The sequence below is a fragment of the Ictidomys tridecemlineatus genome, chromosome 8 (assembly GCF_052094955.1).
Source record: "Ictidomys tridecemlineatus isolate mIctTri1 chromosome 8, mIctTri1.hap1, whole genome shotgun sequence".
Lineage (NCBI taxonomy): Eukaryota > Metazoa > Chordata > Mammalia > Rodentia > Sciuridae > Ictidomys > Ictidomys tridecemlineatus.
The window spans coordinates 96,682,873-96,706,863 of record NC_135484.1 but is presented as its reverse complement, the minus strand read 5'-3'; the positions used below and the strand labels follow the sequence as shown (position 1 = coordinate 96,706,863).

The 23,991-nt window shown below is 34.7% G+C and overlaps 1 protein-coding gene across 1 annotated transcript in view; it reads right to left on the bottom strand.

The window, feature by feature from the left end:
- Positions 1-14,484: 14,484 nt before the first annotated feature.
- The window catches only part of Col21a1 (collagen type XXI alpha 1 chain), a 169,050-nt gene continuing 159,543 nt past the window's right edge, over positions 14,485-23,991 (bottom strand). Inside the window, exons 26-31 of the mRNA XM_078019855.1 lie at positions 20,454-20,486; positions 19,569-19,715; positions 19,425-19,479; positions 18,708-18,908; positions 17,637-17,714; positions 14,485-16,076 (exon numbers count right to left, since the gene is read on the bottom strand). Coding sequence (XP_077875981.1) covers positions 15,889-16,076; positions 17,637-17,714; positions 18,708-18,908; positions 19,425-19,479; positions 19,569-19,715; positions 20,454-20,486 — 702 coding nt within the window. The 3' untranslated portion in view covers positions 14,485-15,888. The remainder of the gene's footprint in view (positions 16,077-17,636; positions 17,715-18,707; positions 18,909-19,424; positions 19,480-19,568; positions 19,716-20,453; positions 20,487-23,991) is intronic.

The following is a 23,991-nucleotide window of genomic DNA, read 5'->3' as shown; positions in this document are numbered from 1 at the left end:
AGGCATGGCAAGATTTAGATCCGAGGGTTGGCCAGGTTGGTACGGGATTGGCACTTGCAGGGCTCATTGCAGAAGAAAACCTGAGACATGGCCTACATATCTTTCAAAAAGTCACACACAAAGGAACAATTGAATCCTTCTCCTATTTCCTATCCCTGACTGCCTATTTTTTAAACATAATCATCAAAGAGTTCTATTGAATTTGATATTAGGTTTCATATATATATACACATATATATATGGAAATTTTTTATTATTCTAAGGAATCTCTTGTGTTCTTACATTTTTCATTAATTTGGGATTGCAATACCCTTATTATGCTTTATGAGCTTCTCTGTCTTGCTAATATAATTGGTTAGTCATTTGGACAATATTTTTTATTGCTTTTCCATTGTTGCTTTGCTATGTAGAAACTTTTTGAGATCTATTATGTTGTCTAAATATTCAATTACATATTTTCAAACTGTCTATAAACATGTTACTGGTTAGTTTGTTCTAATATTAACTTTCCAATATTTCTAAAATCAAATAACTATATAATGAATTTGCTTGGGCTTTTTTTCTATCTTAAAAATAGAATTAAGAACATAATTTTTTAAAGATAAGTATAAATGACACAGTATATAGTCTTTTCTTTGCCTTAATTTTTTTTAAAAAAAGCAAAGAAAATACAGATTAGCATTATACATATTAACATCTTTAAATCATTTTTTTCAAAACCACTGCTATTTCCGAAGATTACTTCACCAAGACCTTAAGAATGAATTCACTACCCAAGTAAGTCTCAAGATAAATTTGGGTATACACACCCTTTCATATAATAGACAAACATACAAAAAAATGTTTAATAAAATTTCTTAGAATCACTTATTAAACAAAAACTATTAAAAAGCAGTGAGAAAAAAAAGAGATGTTGCAAACAAAAGAACAAAGATCAAGAAATTACAGATTCCTCAGAAATATGCAAGCCAATTGTTCTCACCAGTAAACTTGCACACAAAATACATTAAAGAAAGTTCTTCAGATGGAAAGAAGAGCAAGATGATGGAAAAAACTAAACCTATACAAAGGAATGAAGAGTTCCAGAAATGATTAACATATGGGTAAATTCTATTTTCTCATTTTAAGTTATTTAAAATAGTAGTGACCATTTAAAACAAAAAATAATAACAATGCATAAATGGGGGTAAAAGCACCTTTAAATGGGCTGGGGTACAGCTTAGAGGTAGAGTACATGCTTAGGAGGCATGAGGCCCTGGGCTTCATCTCCAGCATGCAGGGGGGGAAAAATGTAGATGTGAAATGTGTGACAGTAGTACATAGAATGAGGAGGATAAAGGAAGTACACTCACTGTATGTTAAGTGGCATAATATTATTTTAAGGTGTACTCTGATAAAGATGCATATTGTAAACCCTAGAAGTGCTTTACAAAAACAAAGTACATAAACATAGCTAATAACTCAAAATTGGAGATGAAATGGAGTACTAAAATACATTCAGTTCATCAGAAAGCAAGAATTAGTGTGGAGAAGTATAAGGAATAGTTGGAATAAACTGAAAACGAATAGAAATAATACTTATATACTCAACCATATTAATAATACTTTTTAAATATAAGTAATCCAAACCAGTAGTTGGAAAACTTTGACCCATAGGCCAAATCCAACCTGCTACCTGCTTTGTAAATAAATTCATATCAGAACACGTAGCTATCCTCATTTATTCATGGCTTTTCTACATCTGCTTTCACACTAGTGTTAAAGTTCACTAGATTCCAGCAGAGACTAGTTGGCCTGGAAAGATTAAACCATTTACTATCTGACTTTTTACTGAAAATGTTTGCTAGCCCCTAGTCAAAACACTCCAAGTAAAAACAGAAATTGGCACACTGAATAAAAAGCAAGATTCGTCTACATGCTACGGAGACCAGGACAAAAGGACAGGCAGGCAGTATAGATAGATGATCCTGTTGGATTGGGAAGATGGGGGCTGGTTCAAAAGGAAATGGAATGTTAATACTTCCAGAACACTTCCCCCTCTTCCTCACCTGTTGCCAAGGTCACCTGCCTCTAGGGAATTGTTCCTCCCAGCAAGAAGCTGATAATGTATACCCACCTGGATGGCTCCTTTCTTGACTTTTTGGGCAGCTATGGAAAATAGGGAAAGGACAGCTCTGACTTTCTTCCCTTTTGGTCACTACATAGACAGAATAGGAGGAAGGGGCATTAGAAAAAAAGAAACCTGGAATCTATAAAAGGGGCAAGACACCCCCACGCCCTTGGGCACCAGCTCTCGACCCCCTTCTTTCTAGAGGAGTCAGTCAGTCTCCCTGTCTGTTTGTGGTGTGTGTGTGTGTGTGTGTGTGTGTGTGTGTGTGTGTGTGTGTGTCCCTCTCTGTTCTATCCTTTAAATTAAACTTTTCACTCTTGCTTTAGCATTCCTCAGGTGTTCAGCCTTCAACACCTGGGAACCAGGACCCGATTCTGATTTTCAAGACTGGTTTCACTACCTACAAGAAATTCACTTTTGATATAAAGATGTAGATAAGATAAACATCACAGGACAGCAAAAATATTATCCTGCAAACTCTTTTCACCAGAATGCTAGGGTGTCCATATTAATGTGGGCAAAGTTTGTTTCAGAAAAAGAGTGGTTGTCAGGGATAAGAGCAGTGTTTATAGTGAGGAAGGGGTCAGTTCATCAAGGAAACATAATATTCCTAAAGGCAGATGCACCCTCTAAGAGAGCTATAAAATAATTGAAGTAAAAACTGATAAAACTAAAAATAAAGACAAATCCACAACTATGAATGATTTCTATACTCCTTCCTAAGCAACTGAGAAAATAAGTAGACAGAAAAATCATTAAGAACAAAATAAAATAAACAATACTATTAACCAATATTTTCTTACTTTTAGAACATGCCACCTAATGACAATAAAGCATACATTCTTTTTAGTTGCAAATAATATAAGTCCAGATCATACACTGCTTCATAAAATGTCTCATTAATTTGAAAAGAATTAATAGAATTTGTTTTTAGAAAACGAAATTAAATTAGAAATCAATAACAGAAAGGTATCTGAAATATATCCAAATATGCATAAATTAACAGCTTAGTTGAGCCTTTTGTCAAAGAGGAAATCATAAGTGGAATTAGAAAACATTTTGAACTTAATAGAAATTTAGACATCAGTATTATCAAAATGTAGAATGGAGCTAAAGCAAGGTTTAGAGAAAAATTGTTGGCATTAAGTGCTTCTATTAGAAAATTGGAAATATAAAAAGTCAAGTAAACAGTATCTACCCTAAGAAACTAGAAAAGAAGAAATTAAATCCTAAGTCAGTGAAGGCAAAATTGAAGGTAAGAGTAGAAACTAATAAAATACAAATGGGAAAAAAACAGAAAATTTATATATCTAATATCTGGTACTTTCAAATTATACAAAATCTACTTGAACTAAAGTAATAAATAACAACTAAAGTAACAAATAACAAATGCATTTTAAAAGGTTACAGGACAGAGTCAATATATTAAAAAAATCAATAGGCTTTTTTTGTATAAATTAATCTTTTTGTAGAAACTGTTTTTTGCATTTTTGTGGTAATGTAAAACAATTTAGGAAGCAAAGTTTTGTTTACTAGGCAGCTCTAGTAATCAAAGAAGTATGATATTGGTATGGGGAAACATATTCCACATTTATGATCAAGTAAGTATAACTATAAACACTGATGAAACATAAGCATACTCAACATTCACAATGAGGTGATTTTTGATAAAAATACTAAAGTAATAACAGTGTTTTCAACAAACAATACTGGTAGCTCTTTTTTGGTAAAAAATAAATGAATATAAAAATGTCTAGATCTGTGTTGTCCAATTGCCATTAGATATATGTGGCTATTTAAATTCCAATAAATTATATTAAAAATTTAGTTCCATAGTTGCAGTAGGCATATTGGCAATTATGAGAACTTGGCAATTATGTGTGACTATTGGCTACCGATTTGAATAAGTTTTTCATCATTGCACAAATTTCTATTTGACCATGATATTCTAGCAGAAAATAAAGGGGGAAATCTCCACAATCTCAGCATATACAAAGATGTCTTAACTAGAACACAAAAAGTACAAATTAATAAAAGATGGTAAAATCATACTATTTAAAATGTTTAAATGCCTACTCTTTAAAAGATTACTTTACGAAAATAAAAATGCATACCACAGACTTTATTTGCAACATATATCAAAAGGAATGATCTAGAAAATACAGTTACTTACAAAATTAAGAATACACTTATATTCTCAGGATAAATGAAAACGTATTTCCTCACAAAGAATTATAAATGAATGTTCATAGCAGTGTTACTTAGAATAGCCCACACTGGAAATAATCCATGTGTCCATAAACAGGTGAACAAATAATCAATGGAAATATAGTCATGCAAAAGAATACTACTTGGCAATAGAACAGGAATAAATTATTGATATACACAAGATCCTGGATGACTCTCAAAACAACTGAATGAAAGAAGTGAGAAATTAAAGAATACATAAAGTATGATTCTATGTTTATAGAACTCTAGAAAATAAAATCTAATCTATAGTGACAGAAAGCAGGTCAGTGGTTGGCTGTAGCAGGGGAAGGGTACTGGGAACTTTCATGGACTTGATGGAAATGTTCTAAATGTGGTTGTGGTTTCATGGGTGCATATGTATGTCAAAACCTGACAAATATATTCTTATAGAATAATTTTATTGAATATAAATTAAACCTCAATAAAGTTGATTTTTTAAAAGCTAGTCAATTATATTTATGAAATATATGCATTAAACAAAATTAAGTTTTGGGGCTTTATTTGGGGCTTGATATTATCAAGAAGAAAGAAGGAGAAAGGCGGGAGGTAGAAAAAAAATAGAATTTAGACCAATTCCAGCTTACATCAAAATTGTGAAATGGGGACAGGGGAAGATAGTTATTTGATTTATTTGAACTTATTTATTTTTATTTGAAGCATCTTTTGTGCAATCGGAAGTACAAAAGCATCATCATTATTGTTTTTGCCATCATTATTTTCTTTCCCCTGAGTAACACTTTGTACAAATTTCACTTCACAGGCATTTAGACAGATTTTCATGTAAATACACATTTGGGGAAGAATGTTTCTTTGCTGATTTTCAATGGAGAAATTAGATGATACTCGGCATAAAAGTCATGTATTCAAATATTTCTCTTTATTATCCATGCCAAGAGGCAAGAATCTCTAATATTCAACAAACGCTTCTAATCTCATTGGCAGTCTGTCTTGTGGAATGCAGAGTTTGGCACCAGAAAACCACATCGTTCCACTGACAATTAGATAACACTGTCAGCCCTTAGCCAATATTAAATTAGAAGAATATTCAAAAAATGAAATTGAATTATGATTTTCCAAATGTTGTATGTATTTTTTTCCTATTACCTGCATCCCTGATTTTTCCTTAATCTTCAGTGTTTTCAGGGTATTAAATTAGGCTTGGTGCTTAAAATTCTTAGAGCCTTGGTTTTCTACTTACTGTAAAACGATGTAAGATTTAGAAATGCTAACAAAGACATCACAGCACATTTTGTTTTTTACTAATTTAACAATGGAAAAACATTTTTGAGTGTATCGTTCTTATATAGAAATAGTTTCATTCAAATAGTAAATCAGTTTTGCCAGAATCACAGAAGAAAGTAAATGCCTTCATTTTTCTTCCATGGAGTTATTGAATGAGCATATTTAATGAGTGAATGCATGAAATAGGAGTAATTATTTACAAAGTGCACCCCAAAAGCCCTAAAAATTAAGAATTAGCTGCAATTCTCAGGATAATGAGGTTTGACTCTACAGTCTTTCTCAAGTTAGATGAATTTATTGAGGAAAATGTTATCACATATTTCAGGAAGAAGAGGAACAGAGCAACAAATTGTGGTCCTGCCAAAAACAACCACAGAAGCCACATCTAGATGTCAGGAGGCCTGTTCAGTCACTGTATAAAGGGAGCAGATCCCTGGCTGATCTGGGGTCATGGTGGGGCTACCCTTAGGGATGACAGCATTCTAGTAGTGAGTTTCCTGATACGCGATGGTGGAGTATTCCAATGTAGACGATTCTCTTATTCCACTATATGGAGGACCACACAAAAAGAGTTTAGAATCAGAGTTCAGAGATGAGGTCTCATCATTGTATGAGGCAAACTTGTCCCAATACTTTAGCAATTAGCCACAAATGACATATTGGTGGTTAACCTCAGACCCCTAGCTCCATTGGTGATCATAACAAGATGTTATTAAATCATCACATTTTTAAAAATCCTCTAAGATGTTATTGCCGTTCATTCCCCTTTCAAGGATGAGAATATTGGGACTTATCACAATTAAGTTCAAGGTCACACAGCTAGGGAAATGGTGGGAGGTCTGTACAAACACTGTCATGTAAAAGACATTTTGGTTCCTATATCTTATTCTTCACACAAGTGTATGATCTTAATAGAAAAAGCCAATCATCAGAAAGTTATACTAATGATAGCTAACATTTATTACTCTGTACTAGGTTCTCTTCTAAAATTTTTGGTTTATTGATTCACCAACATCTTAGAACTATAGCCATTACATACCCACCTTTATATGATCTTTATACTCACAAATACAGGTCAAAAAAGAATCAAATATTAAGCCTTGGCAAAAGGCAGTCTGCAAAACATATTTTCATATTGCATGAGGCTTGCCTTTAACAGGATCTCCGTCTCTCAGGAGAGTGTAACAAAGAGCAATTGTAATACATGGTTAAAAACAAAAATCATAGCCAGGTGCCATGGCACATGCCTGTAATCCCAGTGGCTCAGGAGGCAGAGGCAGGAGTATCATGAATTCAAAGCCAGCCTCAGCAAAAGCAAGGCACAAGCAACTTAGTGAGACCCTCTCTCTAAATAAAATACAAAAAAAAGTAGGGCTGGGGATGTGGTTCAGTGGTCGAGTTCCCCTGAGTTCAACCCCCAGTACTCTGCCAAAACACAAAAATCGTATCATGGGAGATTGTATAGGATGTCAGTGGAAGACTTAGGAAAAGTCCCCAAATTGGAAGAATCACTTTGAAATTTGCAAATGACATTATTGTGAAGGACAGAAAAAAATGAAATGCAGCAACGCAGCATCTCCCTCTTTGACAGATGCCTGAATGATAAATTTCAGACAGTGAACATTTCTTTCAGATGAACATAGCTATGAAATGCTTAGTTGGCCTCTAGTGCCAAGTAAACACTGAATTGCAATATAAACTAGAGAGCAAACCCATTTTGGTTATATTAAGACTAGAAACATCCACCCAGGTGGATCTGGGTTTGAATTCTGGATTCATCACTGTCTAGTAGCATGAAGCTCAGTGTGTTCATTTGCTCCTAAGGAAGCTCTGAATACTAAAGGAGATGGTTTTCAAATATTATTTAAAGTTACTTAATCGATTGAGTCATTGTTGTCATTAATGTAGGCTGTGACTTCCAAAGGTGGCATTTTTCTTGACAGGACTCAACAACAGTCCACCGTTTCTTTCCTTCCAGGCTCCTAGGACCCTTGCAACCTGAAGGGGCCCATTAACATTTCATGGGGACAGGCAGCTGCATTCATCTCTTTTACCCTCAGGGTGTTTTTAGAGAAAATGATCATTTTTTTTATGTGAAGTTATGACTCAAAATTTTAACTAGTTTGCCTTGAAATGAACAACAGAATCATGGAATAATGTGTCATCAGAATAATTAGAGCCACCTGTCTTTTCCCCCTTTGCCTAGGTGGGTGCCACTCATTCCTATGATCACTTAAAAAAATCATCCTCACTCCTCAACCCTTGACAAGGTGTGAGGAGCCTTTGCAAGTTAAATGAAAGACAGAGTAGGGCCTCTCCCAAAACTTGGAGAAGTTAAAAAGGAAAAAGTAAGATTTCTTAAATTAAAAATATCATCCAGGGGATCCTTGAGTAAATAGATTAGAAAAGATTTTAGATATCTCTAAAATTTTAAAGAGGATGAATCCAAAAATTTATGTTTGATTCTTTATATTCTTTCTTTTTATCCAACAAATACCATCTTTAACCAAAGACTTCTTTTCTTCCACATTAACTCTTCTGCATTTGAAAATGCTAATTAGCATTAATTCTTTGCATCTAAAAATGAAAAGTTAATTTACAAGATCCATGATAAATACAACCCTCAACCATCCCACTCTGATTCTTTCCTCTGGTCTCCTAATTTTACATTGAACTAGATTTATGATTTCCTTCGACTCATAATTAAAGTAGAATGGGAGAATATTGCCCAGATTTCAGTCTTTCAAGGTGTGAACATAAGGAGGTTCATCTTTGAAACATCAAGCCTACTGTTGTGAAAATCTATTCTCCATTATGAAACCATCCAAACCCCAACCACTACTCTTCTGTGTTCTCACTCAATCATTTCTGAATAATACCAGAAGCACAGTTCCCAGCCAGGTTTAAGCCTGTACAAATTACTTTCAAGGTTGTGCTGTTTCTAGGGAGCCACTTCCTACTAAACAAGCTCCCCCTTTTAATTTTTGCCCAATTGTGATCAACTAAAGAACTGTTTTCTTCTGTAAGAACTGAGCAATCCTCCAAGGCTCAATTATCCAAAGAATTATTTTCAATACAAAAGTTAAATGAACTTTGAGAACAAGTTTTTGATGGTATTTCTGAAATGACATGTAATACTTCTCTAAATTGCTATCACTTGTTGACTAGTCATTTAGATGGAGTTATTCCATACATTTCTTAGTCTCCCATCTGGAAATGTTTCTCTTTGACCACTTGACCAGAGAAAGAGGTTTCCACTAAGAGCCATCTAAGAAGTAACCACAAACTGATGTGTGAATTTGACACTGTCACCCAAGTCGTACCTCTTTTTAATAATTATTTAGGTAAGCTTAGAGATTTATTGAAAAAAAATGTATCATTAAATTTATCATGGGAAAGAGTAGGGAATGACCTAAACAGGGGAGTAAAACCTCTCACAAAAATTTACTTACTTATAGAGGAAAAAAAAAAAAAAGAAAGTTTGGAAAAGTTTAGAGGAGGGATCTCAAGAATATCAAAGGAAGGTCAGAATAGAGGAAAGGCACCTGGGATACATGTATTAATATGTGACAACAAATGCCACCATTATGTACAACTTTAATGCACCAATGATAAAATGAAAAAATTCACTTTGCTTTTAACTCTCAAAAGAAAAGAAAATACAGATGACCTAACCTTTGGGGATAGGACTTATGTTTGAATCCTTGCTGTTGCCCTCTTCCTATGTAACCAAGAAAAATCTGCTCCTGAGTTTCTTAAGTATGCAAGATGCATAAAATTTACATATTTTATATAGCTGATTCTGAGATTAATAAAAGCATTATTAGAGTTATGAATTCAAGTTTGTTGTTCCAAAATCACTAGTTCACAGATGGAAAAAATCAGTTTCAAAGAGATTCGTTTTTCTAAATCCACCCCCCCCACACACACACTCAAAACTTCTCCTCTACTCCTCAGCTTCTTATTCTTACCACTTTGTCCTTAGGCAAGGAAAATCACATCTAAGCTTTTTTATTCCTCCAGGCAACCACTTAAAATCACTGCTTTTTGGCTCTAAAAACTTCTATTTACCATTTCCGGTTTAAGGACTTGGGTATTTCCTCCTAATATTTAAATAATGGTCTCGGGAGATTGAATTGTTTCCTTTTATCTTAAGTAGTCAATTTGATTTACTGAGCATTTCCAGCCAAGATGACACCCATTACATAAATATTCAGTTTCTCATCCAACTGAGTCTCCTAATTAGAAAGCCCATCCATCACATCCTTCACACACTTTTACCACTAGGTGTTCCTAAAGGATCTCAGCATGAGCAAAATAATATTCTCTTGAATCCTCAGGATTCTTGCAGAAAGAGAAACAGATGCCTTGCAATCAATAAAATGTGATGTGAATAAGACCAGAGAAAAGAGGCTTCTGGTCACCATCAGAGGTAGTCAGAAAATAGTCTGACATGTTTTGCCCCAGGGGAAGATGAAAATGAATACTTTTGCATTTCAGATCATAGCATCTTCAGAGGCGGTCCCTAAAAAGATGCAGCCCTGAGCTCTGTAAATAAGTTAATCCTATGGCCAACCATAGGACAAATCTTAAAGTTTTGGTCAACATATTAGTTTCACATTCTGTAACTGAAGCCAGAATTAGGCAGGCAGATAGGCAAGGGTCAGATCCAGAAAACGGAGGGATTGAAATGTTAATTCCTTCAGAGCCCTTCCTCCACCTTTATCAAGAACCTATCCCTGCTCTAACCCATGCTAAAGTAACCTGTCCCTATAGGGAGTTATAACATTGTTAATTAATGTGTCCTGGGCTCCATCCAGCCCTTCCCCAGTCCATCTGCTTCTCACCTTTTGGCCATCCCACTGAGCATCTCCTGGGCCTACTCATGTATGCAGGAAGGACAAAGATAAGGAAAAGAGATCAGGAGAACAAAGGTAGCCTAGGATATATAAAAAGACAAACACAGCTTCTTGGGCTACCAGGATACCAGCTATGGCTTCCTTCTCCCTCCTGGAATAAGTCTATGTTACCCCTTTTTAAATAAGCCTTGCTTTATATTCTTGCCTTGGCGTGCTTCTCTAATGTTATACTTCAACATGGGAGGGAACAGAACTGGTCCCCAGTAACTGGTGGTATCATATTAATAAGCTTCACCTTCCTGGAGTCATGGAAGCGGGAAGTTGTGAGTACATTATGAAAGTTATCCGAGATCTTAGTAGGATAAATTGAAGTGTTTTGTTTTTTTTCTACCATCTTCTCTGCTTCTGTTTTGCCTCTATTTTTTTACCACTATCCCTAATGCCACTGTAATGAAGTTTAATTAGCTTCTCCACTTAGAGTCTCCCCTAGTTTCATCTGTTTTCCCTGCAACCAAAGTGATCCATCTAGAAGGCAAATCTCTTCTTACTATTTCCACCTTCAAATCTTGCAAACTTCTTTGACATCTCTTCTTTCCTTTTCTGTTCCTTTTCCTATTCCCAGTGTCTTTATGCTTATCTTTTGCCATGCCACACCATCAGCGTTCTAAAACTTGAAAATACAGAAGGACTTTCCCTCCTATTGAACTGGGCACTGGCTTAAGATCTTTGCAGAAGTTATTTCCTCTGCCTGGAAAGCAAACCAATTATGTCAGAACCTCTGGGCCCAAGTAAGGGAATTTCTTAGAAACTACCTAAGAAATTCTTAAGTATAGCCAGGGTTTAAAAACAGAGTAAGTTAAACCTTTTATAGATTAAAAAAAAAATGATTCATGGAAGTTTTAAGAGTCACTCTAGATCACATGACACAGAACTACTTTTACCTTTTTTCCCCCAAAATGATAAATGCCATAATTAATTTTACTTTGGATGTCAATAGGAACTATAGATACTTTCTAAGTGTGATTTTTAAAAACTATATTATTTTGAAATGGCAGCTGAATTGGATAAATTATGGAAAACACTTTACTGCTTCGCAATTCTTATTCAGAATGATCCTTCAGTTTCTATTGCAAGTTGTTGCTTTATCTGAAATATCAACATAGGGCTTTTGATGTCTATTTATTCAAAATTCCTCTTTGGAAATCTTTTTTTGGAGAAAGTATAAGCCAGGAATAATTTAGTGGGCTATCATTACAGTAATGTTCCTTACTTCAAATGTGTCATTTGGGGCAAAATTAAAATTTCCATGGAACTTTTAACAGGAACATTTGTTAAAACATTCCAGAGAGAAACCTTTGCAGCTCAATTTAACTAATGTAACTAATGTATGGGTTGATTTTTACTCTTTCCATTTACAACTACAGAAAAGACTCTAAATTTGAAGTTCTTTTTGTGCTTCTTTCTGCTGCCTAGGATCCTCAAACAGCAGACTCTCAGTGCTTCAGGCACAGAGATGGTCTCTTGTGTTGACATTTGATGCAACCTATCTTACCATGGCAAGGAAGCAGGTCCTTCAACAGTTAGATAAAATAGCGAGATGATATTATGGACAGTTTCCCTCCCTCATCCTCAACACAGGTGAAATCCTTCCAGTGGGCCAGGTTCTTGACTGTTACCAGGAGTGACCTTTGAATATCTCCTCTAACAATCTAGTTATCAATCACCAAAGTATTTTAACAGAATCACACAAAGGTAAAGCAGACAGTCAGGGCATACAAATATAAATGCATCATCTACTATGATTTAGTATGAAAAGTTATTTTTTCTTCCTTGGAATAACTATTAAGGATATAACCCTAACCATACTTTTGAAAAATGAGAAAATGCATAGTGATAACTTCTGTGATTAATACAATGAGCTTGGGGAGCTGGGGTGGGGGTGGATTTATGTGTTTTGCTGCCCTCTGCTGGAGATCAAGAATGAGTTCCAGCTCCATTCAAAGTAAAACTGTCTTCATTTTGGAAATGAAAGTGAGTACCTAGTAAAGTTCTAAATACCAAAGACAAACTAGCTTTTACTGAGAATTATTCTTCAGATACAGTTTTATTCTAAATGATGATGAATTAGTTTAACTTTACTCGGCATCAGATTTTACACATGTAAAATTTTTTGAATAAGTGTTTTAATGTTTCACTTTGGGGATCTGCTAACTCCACACTGTCTGTATGGTTCTGGTAAATTGTGTTATTTTACTCCACTGATAAATTTCCTTCATTTAATCTCATTTAATCCTCTTAGTGTGATAAGGTATTATTAATATTTCCCTATTCAACATGTAGAGAAATTGAAACACAATGAGTTCCATGAATTTTCTGAAGACTCACAGTTGGAAACAAAGTAGGAATTTGAACCCAGGCATTCTCACTATGGAAGCCATGCTGCTGTGATTGTGGTTGTGGCTGCCATGATGAGGATAGAACCCAGGGTCTCATGCATGATAGACAAGAACCCTACTACTGAGCTACATTCCAGCCCAGAAGCCATGCCTTTGATGACAACATGAATTAAAAGGTGCTGCTTGTAATATAGTGCTGAGGAAATACTATGGTGCAGAAATGACTTTGTAGGACAAAATTATTCACTTACACGTTTTTAAAAATAGGTGCTTTGTGGGTGGGTCTAAATTTTGACCACAGGAAAAATATTTTGAGATATAAAATATGCCATGATAATTGACAGAAATAGTTCATGATACACCAATTTAAAAAACAGATATACTAAAAGAAGATATAGTTTATATCCCATAGGTTTTCTTGTTCTTAGAATTCCTCATGCTTGTGCTGATCCTCTAGGCTATTCTCATTTTCACTATCTTTATAAGATTTGATTATGCTAATGACTCCTAAACTTTTAAATTTCTATTTATAATCCTCTTCTTTAGAGAAGGTTTCCCCAAAGGCACTTATATCAGTTGGCTTGGAATGCCATAAAAAAGTACCACAGACTGGGTGGCTTAAGCAAAAGAACTTTACTTTCACACAGTTCCAGAAGCTGGAATTTCAACATCAGGGTGGCAGCATGTTTGGTTTCTAGTGAGGGCTCTCTCCCAGATTAGAGAGAGGCTTTTGGACTTTGTACTTCCATGATGAGGAGAGAGAACAGGTGAGGGAGGAAGGCAAGCTCTTTTTATAACCACCAATCCCATCTTATCTGGTTAGGACCATATCCTAAAGATCTCACTTAATCTTAATTGTCTCTAAATAGTTACATTGAAAGTTAGGATTTCAACAGGACTTCAACATATGAAGGGAGAGTGCAATTGAGTCCATAATATCATCTTATACTTTTCTATAGCACTTTTTTTTTAGAATTAATGCATTTGAATCACCTGATTACTTACCTGTGTTTCATTAGACATGCGTTCCCTCAGGCCACATTCTATCTCTATTGCCATCTATGCCAGGTACAGTGCCTAACACTTAATGGTCAGGGGTAAATGCTGTTGAATGACAGCATGATACCAACTATCTTGTTTCTCTACAAGGTCTTAGAAGCAAAGGCCATAATTAGAACAGGGTAGTAGGATTGTTAGGCCTTAGCAGATATTTGGGCTTTGCTGGAGAGAAAACATACAAATGCTCATGCGCTTACTGAAATGCATGGACTTTAATCTCCTCCAAAGTCCTCATCAAAGTATTGTAATCTGCACATAGATGTAGCTAAACACTGATCAAAGGCCATGACTGGACAAGGAAGCTGTGCTCCATCTTTTGGGGCAAGTATCTTATCAACTCAATTTGTAGGTTCTTCTTTCAGATGAGCCCATTATTTTGAGGATAGGGTAAACAATTTAGTAAGTGAAATGATATGTAAGTCATCTTGAATATGGATAATGTACTCAACAATCAGCTAAAGTTAAATATATTTATATATGTATATTTATATTATATATGTATATTTATTTATTTATATTATATATTTAAATATATATGTAAATTTATTTATTTTAAAAAAGACCACACTCAGGCTCATACAAAACTTTATTGTACTATGATAACAAGAATATAACAAAATTTTGAGCATGACAAAGACAAAATATCTCAATTCTGTTCCTTACAAAAGCATTAAGTACAGTACACAAAGACTGTTTGTAATAGTTTGAAGTGTACTAAAGATATGAAAACACACTAAGATTTATGGAATAATCTTTTTTATGGAATAATCTTTCAACTACAGCATTTATTCCCTTTAGCTTTGCTGAAATGAAAATTAACATACATGAACATACACATATAAGTGAAATGAAAAATGAAGGCATACAGCAAACATTTCAATTAATCAGTAAGTATGAAGTCTTCTTAGTACTTCTGAAGTGATGTTTCCTTTGAATATATTATACACTGAAACATTTCTTTAAAAATATTTTTAATGTTAATTAATTTGGACCATTCAAATGTAAGCAGTACACTTTCTTAGCATTATCATGGATCTGATTTTGGAGTTTGAAAGTGAAATAAGAAACACATTAAATGTATTCAGAGGTGATATTAAAAACACTGAACAACAAGTAGTCCACTGACCCTAACCAATAAGCACAGACACCAAAGTAAATGACTCATGTGACAACACAGTCCTACCACAGTATCTTTAGGGGGTTGGTTCCAGGACTTCTACCAACGACCCACGAATACCAAATCCACAGATACTTAAGTCCCTTTTATAAAATGGCATAGTATTTGGACATAGCCATGCACATCCTCCCATGTACTTTAAATAATCATTTCTAGATTACTTATAATACCTAACACAAGATAAATGTTATGTAAATAGTTATTATATTGTATTGTTTAGGGAATAATGACAAGGAAAAAGTCTAAACATGTTCAGTACTGACACAGTTAAAAAAAACAATATTTTCAACTCACTGTTAGTTAAATTCATGGATACAGAGGGCCAATTGCACCATCTATCCTAGATGAATATCAGCCCTGATCTTGTTTCCAATGACCAGATACATCTTGGCTAATATGACACATGAGCTATGATATGCAACATGAAATACACACAAGCACAAACTCAAATGTCCCCTGCATGGAGACTGAATGTGAAGTATTTCACAGTGACAAACGAACTGGACTGGTTAACAGGCAATGGTGGATTTTTATATTCAACTTTGATTAAAACAAATGGACTTCACAAGAAACCCTTGAGACTTAATTAATGCTACTAATCTCAAGGCTCCAAATTATTGCGGAGCCTTTTAAATCAGTATGTGACCTTTTATATAATTTTCCTTGAGGAAAAAAAAATAAAAACACCGAGGTACTTTAGTTACTCTTCAAGGGATTACTGCTGGTTATCTTCCTGAGATGTAAAAGACCACAAAAGAAAAGCACCATGCCTAGGTTGCTGAATGAGGCATCAGACTAATAGTTGGGTCCTTTTCTAAAGGGATCTCTTCCTACAATCACACTAAAACACAGAGATGGATCACAGATCCCCGGGGGGCCTGGCTGCCCTTGGATTCCAGGCTTCCCATGATCTCCATCCTTGCCAGGGATTCCTGGGTCTCCTTGAGGACCTTCTTTGCTTATTCCAGGAGGACCCTCAGGACCTGAGATAGGACATGAGCAACAAGTGAATAGGGCACTTGGGTTTTGATGGGGAAGTCGCTGATTCTGCAAGAAATTTAAACTGAAAAACAATTCTTTGAACATTTTACATATTTGCACTAATTCTCTACAAGCTTCTCACTTTCAAAAGAACCTCAAAAAAGTAAATATCAGCTTTCGTAAAAATTGGCTAAACCTAATCATATTACAAATTAAGACACTGAGTGAACATTTTACCCTTCTGATTTGTGGATTGTGCGAACATATTTCTTCCTTTCAGTCTTTTATCAATATGATATTAAATTAGCAGGTGATATGTAAGTAAGTCAAAGCTTAATGAAGTCATTTTGTGTCTTTTTTTTTGCAGTAAAAGTGCCTATTTAAATCATATAAGATTTCATATGTAAATACATTGTCATTATCATAGTATACAGGTATTACAACAGTAATTTATCAACTATAGCTTGGCTAGTTCGTTTAATATATCCAAGGAGAGTTAACTTAGGATACTGGTTTTCTAAAATGATGATTCAAAATAAAAACAAAATATTCAGATTAAGGGACAGAGCAGAGTAATTGGGAGCACTTCCTACTACTCTACTTCCTGCTATTACTATTGATAAAAATTTACTTAGCGCTTAACCCTGATTGTAGGTAAAGTCCTAAGTGCTTTAGATAAATAGTATTAAATCATTTGTTCTACTCAAAAGTTTCATGAGGGCTGGGGATGTGGCTCAAGTGGTAGCGCGCTCGCCTGGCATGCGTGCGGCCTGGGTTCGATCCTCAGCACCACATACCAACAAAGATGTTGTGTCCGCCGAGAACTAAAAAATAAATATTAAAAAAAATTCTTTCTCTCTCTCTCTCTCTCCTCTCTCACTCTCTCTTAAAAAAAAGTTTCATGAATTATCTAAAATAAGAGTAATAGTAAACACTTATGGAAAGCACAAGTCTGATTGCTATGCACTGTTCTAAAAGCACCATGTACATGAATTCATGTAGTTTTCCAATAATGTCATAATGCATTTTATGAAAAAGGTAACTGAGGCACAATAAAGCTAAATAGCACAGATAACAGAGGTTACTTGAGACTCAGCTTTTAGCATTATTTTGCTTCCCCAAGAGTCATAAAGACTAAACAGCCTTACACATCAGCTAGGCAGAGGTGAATGGAACCACTCTAGACCTTCCAAGGAGTCCAAGCAACAGATAATCCTAAATGATTCATGGATAAAAGATATGCATGACAAAACCTCAATGTTTCAACTATAAATGATTAAAGAAAGTCTTGGCTTCAAATTATTTGACATAGTTTTATGATGATTTTTCTTAAAACAAAACTTGCAACAAGCTAGATGTGGTGGTGCATACATGTAGCCCCAGCTAATCGGAAGGTTGAGGTAGGAAGATTACTTGAGCTCTGGATTTCAGGGCCAGCCTGGGCAACTTAGGGAGACCCCACCTCAAAAAACCAACCAACCAAGCAAAAACAAAACACAAAACAAACAAACAAACAAAAAAACACAGTACAGCAACACTTAGGAGCACACCCCAGTTCTTACCTGGGGGACCAGGAGGACCTTGCTCTCCAGGATACCCAAACCCTTGGCTCCCCTTTGCCCCATTTCTTCCTGGTAGGCCTGCAGAGAGTCAAACATGTGAGTAAGATGATTTTTCTGTAAAATCTCTGTCTTCTAGAATGTTTCTCTCAAAGCTAATAACATACACATTGAAAGAAAATTATCTATTCAAATATAGTCTGTTATCTTTTTTTTTTTACTAATGGAAAACATAATTTATGAAGTAAAATTTTCAAAACTAATCAGCAGTGTAGATGAAAGATATAATGGGAATTAAATATTGAGAAAACACAATGGTTTGTCATCATTTGTTTATTACAATTGCTTTTTATTACTTTCATGAAATGTTCAAATTGTTCATATAATATTAAATAAATAGATTAGAAGTATCAAACAACATTTCACATAAAATTTCAAAGGCAAAGAAGTAAATTGTGAGATATTGGAGGCAAAACATAATTTTTCCTGTAATAGAAAAAAGAATTCTGAATAAGATAACAGTACAGAAAGCACCAAAGTCAAAATAAAGGAAATAGTGTCTGTGAGTCTTTTTTTTTTTTTTTTTTTGGTACCAGGGATTGAACTCATGGGATTTGACCACTGAGCCACATCCCCAGCCCCATTTTGTATTTTATTCAGAGACAGGGTCTCACTGAGTTGCTTAGCACATCGCTTTTGCTGAGGCTGGCTTTGAACTCCTGATCCTCCTACCTCAGCCTCTTGAGCCACTGGGATTACAGGTGTGTGCCACCACACCAGGCTATGATTTTCTTTTAAAGACTTTATTAAACTCAATTAAAATTTCTAAATGTATTGTCAACATCTGTACCTTCACATGTTCACAATTTTAACCTCTCTGACAGAATATTGCTTCAATAAATAGAACAATTGCTCTTTAACACAGTTGACAAATTATTTAAAGGCTTAAGGGTTTTCAAAATATTTTTCCATTATGAAAATAAAAATGAACTTTTACCTACTAGGTAAATAACAGGGTTTAAATTTTAAAATGCCCCCTTATTGTTCATTTTCTTACTCAAACAAATTAAGTACCTTTTAGTCCTCTGGCACCAGGACGTCCAGGGGCACCTATTAGTCCAGGAACACCATCTCTTCCTGGCAAACCAGGAAATCCTCGGGGACCTTCAGGGCCTATGGGACCAGGTGGCCCAGGAACACCTGGGGAACCACGCTGAGATTGGCAGTGATCACAATTTTGAATTCTGCCACTCTGAAGTAAGACCGGTAGCTGAGCTTAAAAATAAAGAAATACGACCCTTTATGTTTAAATGGTGAATAGGAGTTAATACTATTTCTAAGCAATTTTTAAATGAATGGAACAAAATCTGAGATTACTGACTATAAGCATATCTCAATAAATTTAATTTCTAGTAATTTACAGAAATAGTCATTATTCTATTCAATAATTTTATCATAGCAACTGCTTAAAATAGGGCAGAAAGAAAGAGTGCTCCTCCTGCTCAAAAATTGGCAAATTATAGATATTCAAAATATTTAGGCACTGATTTGTCATGATGTGTGTTAATAATTTAATTAATGATGAAATAATAATAAATTCCTTCACTAAAAAACAACAAATACTTTTAATATTTCATCTTTATAAATATATCCATACCAAAAGCCCATAGCAAGTCTTATAAATGTCTATTTTCTTCTTTATTTTGGTTATGTCTTCCACAATTTCTACTAAGAATGTGGATTATTTTTGCAGTTTGAAAGAAGTTATTAAAAACTATGTTTGAGACTTACCTCTTAACACATCAGTGCAAACTTGACGAATAAACTGTTCTGAAAATTCTCTTCCCTGCATCAAAATATCATGGGTTATAAAATGTACGTGTAGCATAAAAAGCAACAAAAATATACAAACACTGAAAGAAGCAGAATACATACAGGCTTTCCATCCAATCCTGGAGGTCCCTGAGGACCTGCTTCTCCACGCTGCCCCTTGGGACCCACAGGCCCCATCAGGCCATCCACCCCAGATTCTCCTTTCGGTCCAATGGCACCTCTGATTCCAGGTTCTCCCTTTTCACCTCTCTAAAGCCAAAGTAAATCTTTAGAAATTCCTTTTAAGTATTTCAGAAGGCACAACTGCATCATAAAAGTCATAAAGGATATGACATACACACACACACACACACACACACATATATTTATTTATTTATATGCACATATACAGATACAAATTATGGAGAAAATATCATCATTGACCAGGAAAGAAATTTCATACCATCTGAACTTTCATTTATCCACACATCCACATCCAGCTAGGCAACTCAAAAATATGCACTATTTACTGAGCATATTGTACAGCAATAGAGTTATAACAATGACATGACATGGTCCTGTCCCAAGGCACTTCCATTCTAGTAAGTAGATAAATATAGAGATGCACACTACTTTTCATAGAAAAATGCAGATCCCAGTTGTGAATAACAATTGATGATTTTCTCAACTCTATGACAATTTACACCTAAGTCAGTATAAATGTCCACATTCTTTTTTTATTTTACTATTTTAATAAACACTTATCCACTATGTTCCAGGTGAATATCCACTATGTATCAGGGATATTTAAAGCATAAACATACATGACTTTTCTCTCTCACAGTTTAGTCAGGGATAAATGTCTATATTTTAAAAACCACCAACTAAGAGCTTCTACTGAAGACTATAGAAGATATTTTCTATTCACAACACCAAAATCTAGATATTTACAGTACTGAAAACCCAAATAATGAAGGCTGAGCAAAGACCATATTTGAAGAAACATACCTCTCCTTTTGCACCATGATGGCCTTGAATTCCCTTTGAAAACAGGAAAAAGACTAATAAATGTGTAAACCTACCATACTAGTAATATGACAAGTACCTTTACCACATATTTAATCAAACTTTGATTTTCAGTTTGGAAACTATTGATTGATAGAATTAGTATCATGAATGGACATAAGAAATCATTATTGCCTTTTTTAAAGAAGGCTAGTGACTAGAAAATATGTTATCTGAATAATACAAAATTTTTGATTTGTATAAATTTTTCACCATCAGATATTAATATTTTGATATGCTATAGAGCAAATCATGAAGATCAGAATAGGATTGTAATGGATTTTAAATGATTATTATTTTAAAGAAAATTAAAACTCAACTGAGATTAAATATAAGGTATGTTCTTTTTAGTCTGTAATTCAGACAGGTAATCTATTTTCCCAAGTTTATATTCTTAAAATTAAATTTTGGTTGAGTACAATTGATAAGGGATGAATTAAAGATACTATTAAAGTGATAAGAGTTACTCCATGGTAGATATGTCATAATATACTCTACTGTCATGTATATATACAAAGAACAAATTTTAAAAGAAGTTATTAGAGAGAAAATGCCTATTTCTCCAGTGCCTAAACCACTCATTACTGGTAATTAAGAGATTAGAGAGGTATTATTATATACAATATAGCATTTTTAATGGCTGGACACTATGGTGCTGGGCTTAAAAACAAAGAAACACCATCCTTTATGTTTAAATGGTGAAAAGGATTTAGTAAATACTTCTAAGCAATTTTTAAATATATAGAAAAAATCTGTGATTACTGAATATGTGCATATCTCTTAATAAATTTAATTTCTAGTAATTTCAGAAATATTTATTATTCTGTTAATAATTTATCATAGCAGTGGCTGGGAGGCTATTCATTCATCCTTCTAATTACCAGATACATATAGATGGCTCTATTAAATTCTTTCCCACTTATCTCTTTCACATATTCATTCCAATGACATAATAGATGGTATAAATTATCAGAAGAATTCAAATTTTTTATTTTTAAAATTCACTATATACACAGGCTTCAAAATTACCCACCATCAGTTCAGGGAAAGAAATACAGCTTTCACATAGACAAGGAGAATTTCATATTTTGACTTTGGGAAAATTAAAAATCTATGTTAACCAATTTAATATTAAATATAACATATAACATTTCACATGATGAAGTTTGAGTTGGGATGTACCTTTTGATTTATTTTCAGGTTCTTTAGGCATGGATATTTAAATCAAACAAAGGGATGAAAAAATTATATACAGTCAATGTTTGTTAGGAAAGAAATGATAAAGATTTGCATATTAAAATGTAAGCATAAAACCACCAAATTAAATTTAGTTTTCATATAAAAAATCTATTATAGGTTAAGTAATCTGAGAATTTCAACATCTGAGATACTCCAAAATTTGAAATTTTTTGCACACTGATATGATGCCACAAATGGAAACTTTAAAACACTATGTAAGGTGTATATGAAACATAAATGAGTTTCATGTTTAGACCTGGGTCGCATCCCGAAGTTAGCTCATGATGTAATATGCAAATATTCCAAAATTTAAAAAACATCTGAAATCTGAATTATACTTGGTCCCAAGTGTTTTAGCTGAGGGACACTCAACCTATAAACGAACAAAACACTCCTTGTAAGGCCATTCTTTAAATATTAAGGCTTGTTTCTGAAGTTGCAGAAGTGATTGCTATCAGATAAAATCCTGCATACACACTGGAGTCAATGTAAGAGGACAGACAAATAGTAAATTGTAGGGATGAGAAATAAATTAGAGCTGAAACTGGAAACACCTGTCACCAGAGAATCCATTAAGATGATTTCGTGAGAAAAAAATGTTTACTTGGACTTCATTCACAAAACGAGGCCTAAAAATCACACATATGCAGCATTTGGTAAAATGACAGGTAACTAAGACTGTTTATATGAAGAAGTTGGGATAGCTATTTGGCTATGGAAACGCAATAGCAGCTCTGACACCTGGTGCTCAAAGGAGGCTCAGTTCCTGGCAGTGGGAAATGAAGCTTCCAATAAACCCAGGGCAGAAGCTTTCTGGGGAATCCGAATCCTGTCTTAGGGGAGAGAACACATTATTTTCCTTGAGAAGTAGGAAAACAAAAAATAAAGTTAATGGGACCTTGGAGGAAAAACCTTCTATAAGCCAGCAACTAGCTGTTTGATCTTGAATTTCAAAGAACATATCCTTCCATTCAGAGTTACTGTTAATAAGAATTTTTGGTGTGAGTCCCTGGGCTGTGGAGCTTGAATGAATAAGGGATAGAGATCCTTTGAGAACAGCTATTTCTAGATACTCGGAGGGCTCACTCTGTCTTGCCAGAGAGGGAAATAAAGATAGAGCTGGGTGTGTCATCAGTTGAGTTTGAGTCAAATTGAGGAGCACAAAAATTAAGAGATATTTCTTTTAATTTTACATAGGCACACTCAATTAATTTCTTTTCAGTGGCTTTTGATCCTACTGTTAGCTTCTAAATTCTTAAAATGTAGCACTTACCTCTATTCTATATTACAGACAAAATAATATAATTGTGTATGATGAGTGTGTGTGTGTGTGTGTGTGTGTGTGTGTTTTACTAAGAATTGAACCCAGAAACATTTTACCACTGAGTTACATCCCTATCCCTTTTTGAGAAAGGGTCTCACTAAGTTGCTGAGGCTGGCCTTGAAATTGGTGATCCTTTTGCCTTAGCCTCCAGAGTCACTCAGATTGCAGGTGTGCACCATAGTGTCCAGCCTGTGTGTGTGTGTGTGTGTGTGTGTGTGTGTATCTTCAAACACTATTCTGTGGGCTATCATATTCCTCCAAGTGAGGGACCCAGAGAGCCCTGTCCCTGCAGATACTGCTATAGTTTTATTACCCTATCTATAGAGCTGGTGTAATTGCTCAATCTTTCTTCTACCCACATTCAGAGTAAGAGTCCACCTCATGGGAAGACTCACAAATACAGCTTGCCCTTTCAGTCCAGTTCAAGCTGGAATTGAACTGACACTGAAGTTATAGCACTACAGCAGCAAACATGCTATATGAGTATTAATCACTTCCGTGCTTTTGGCTCTGACTGATCTTATGTGCCACATGGCATCTCACTAGAGCATTACCTAATGAGAAGGGTTCAGTCAGGGGAGAAGCAGAGCAACTTCTTCTATATTTGTTTCATGACACAGTCCCTAGGGAGAGCATTTTAGTAAGTCTCTGGAGTAGTAAATTATCTCTCTGAGCAAACTACAGGGAAACAAGTAACATTCCTTCACCATGTGTGCCCCCAACTATAAACATTTAAAGAAGAAAAGATTAAATGGCAAATATGGAGATATGGCCATTGTTCTGCCAGCTGCCTCTGGTCAGTAACAGGATTACCCAAAGAAACAGGTGAAATTTTCTACTTTTAGTCAATAATTTAGCCAGAGTTGGGGGGGGGGGGACATTATAAGCCAAAGTTCACAGCCACTACTGTTATCAGGA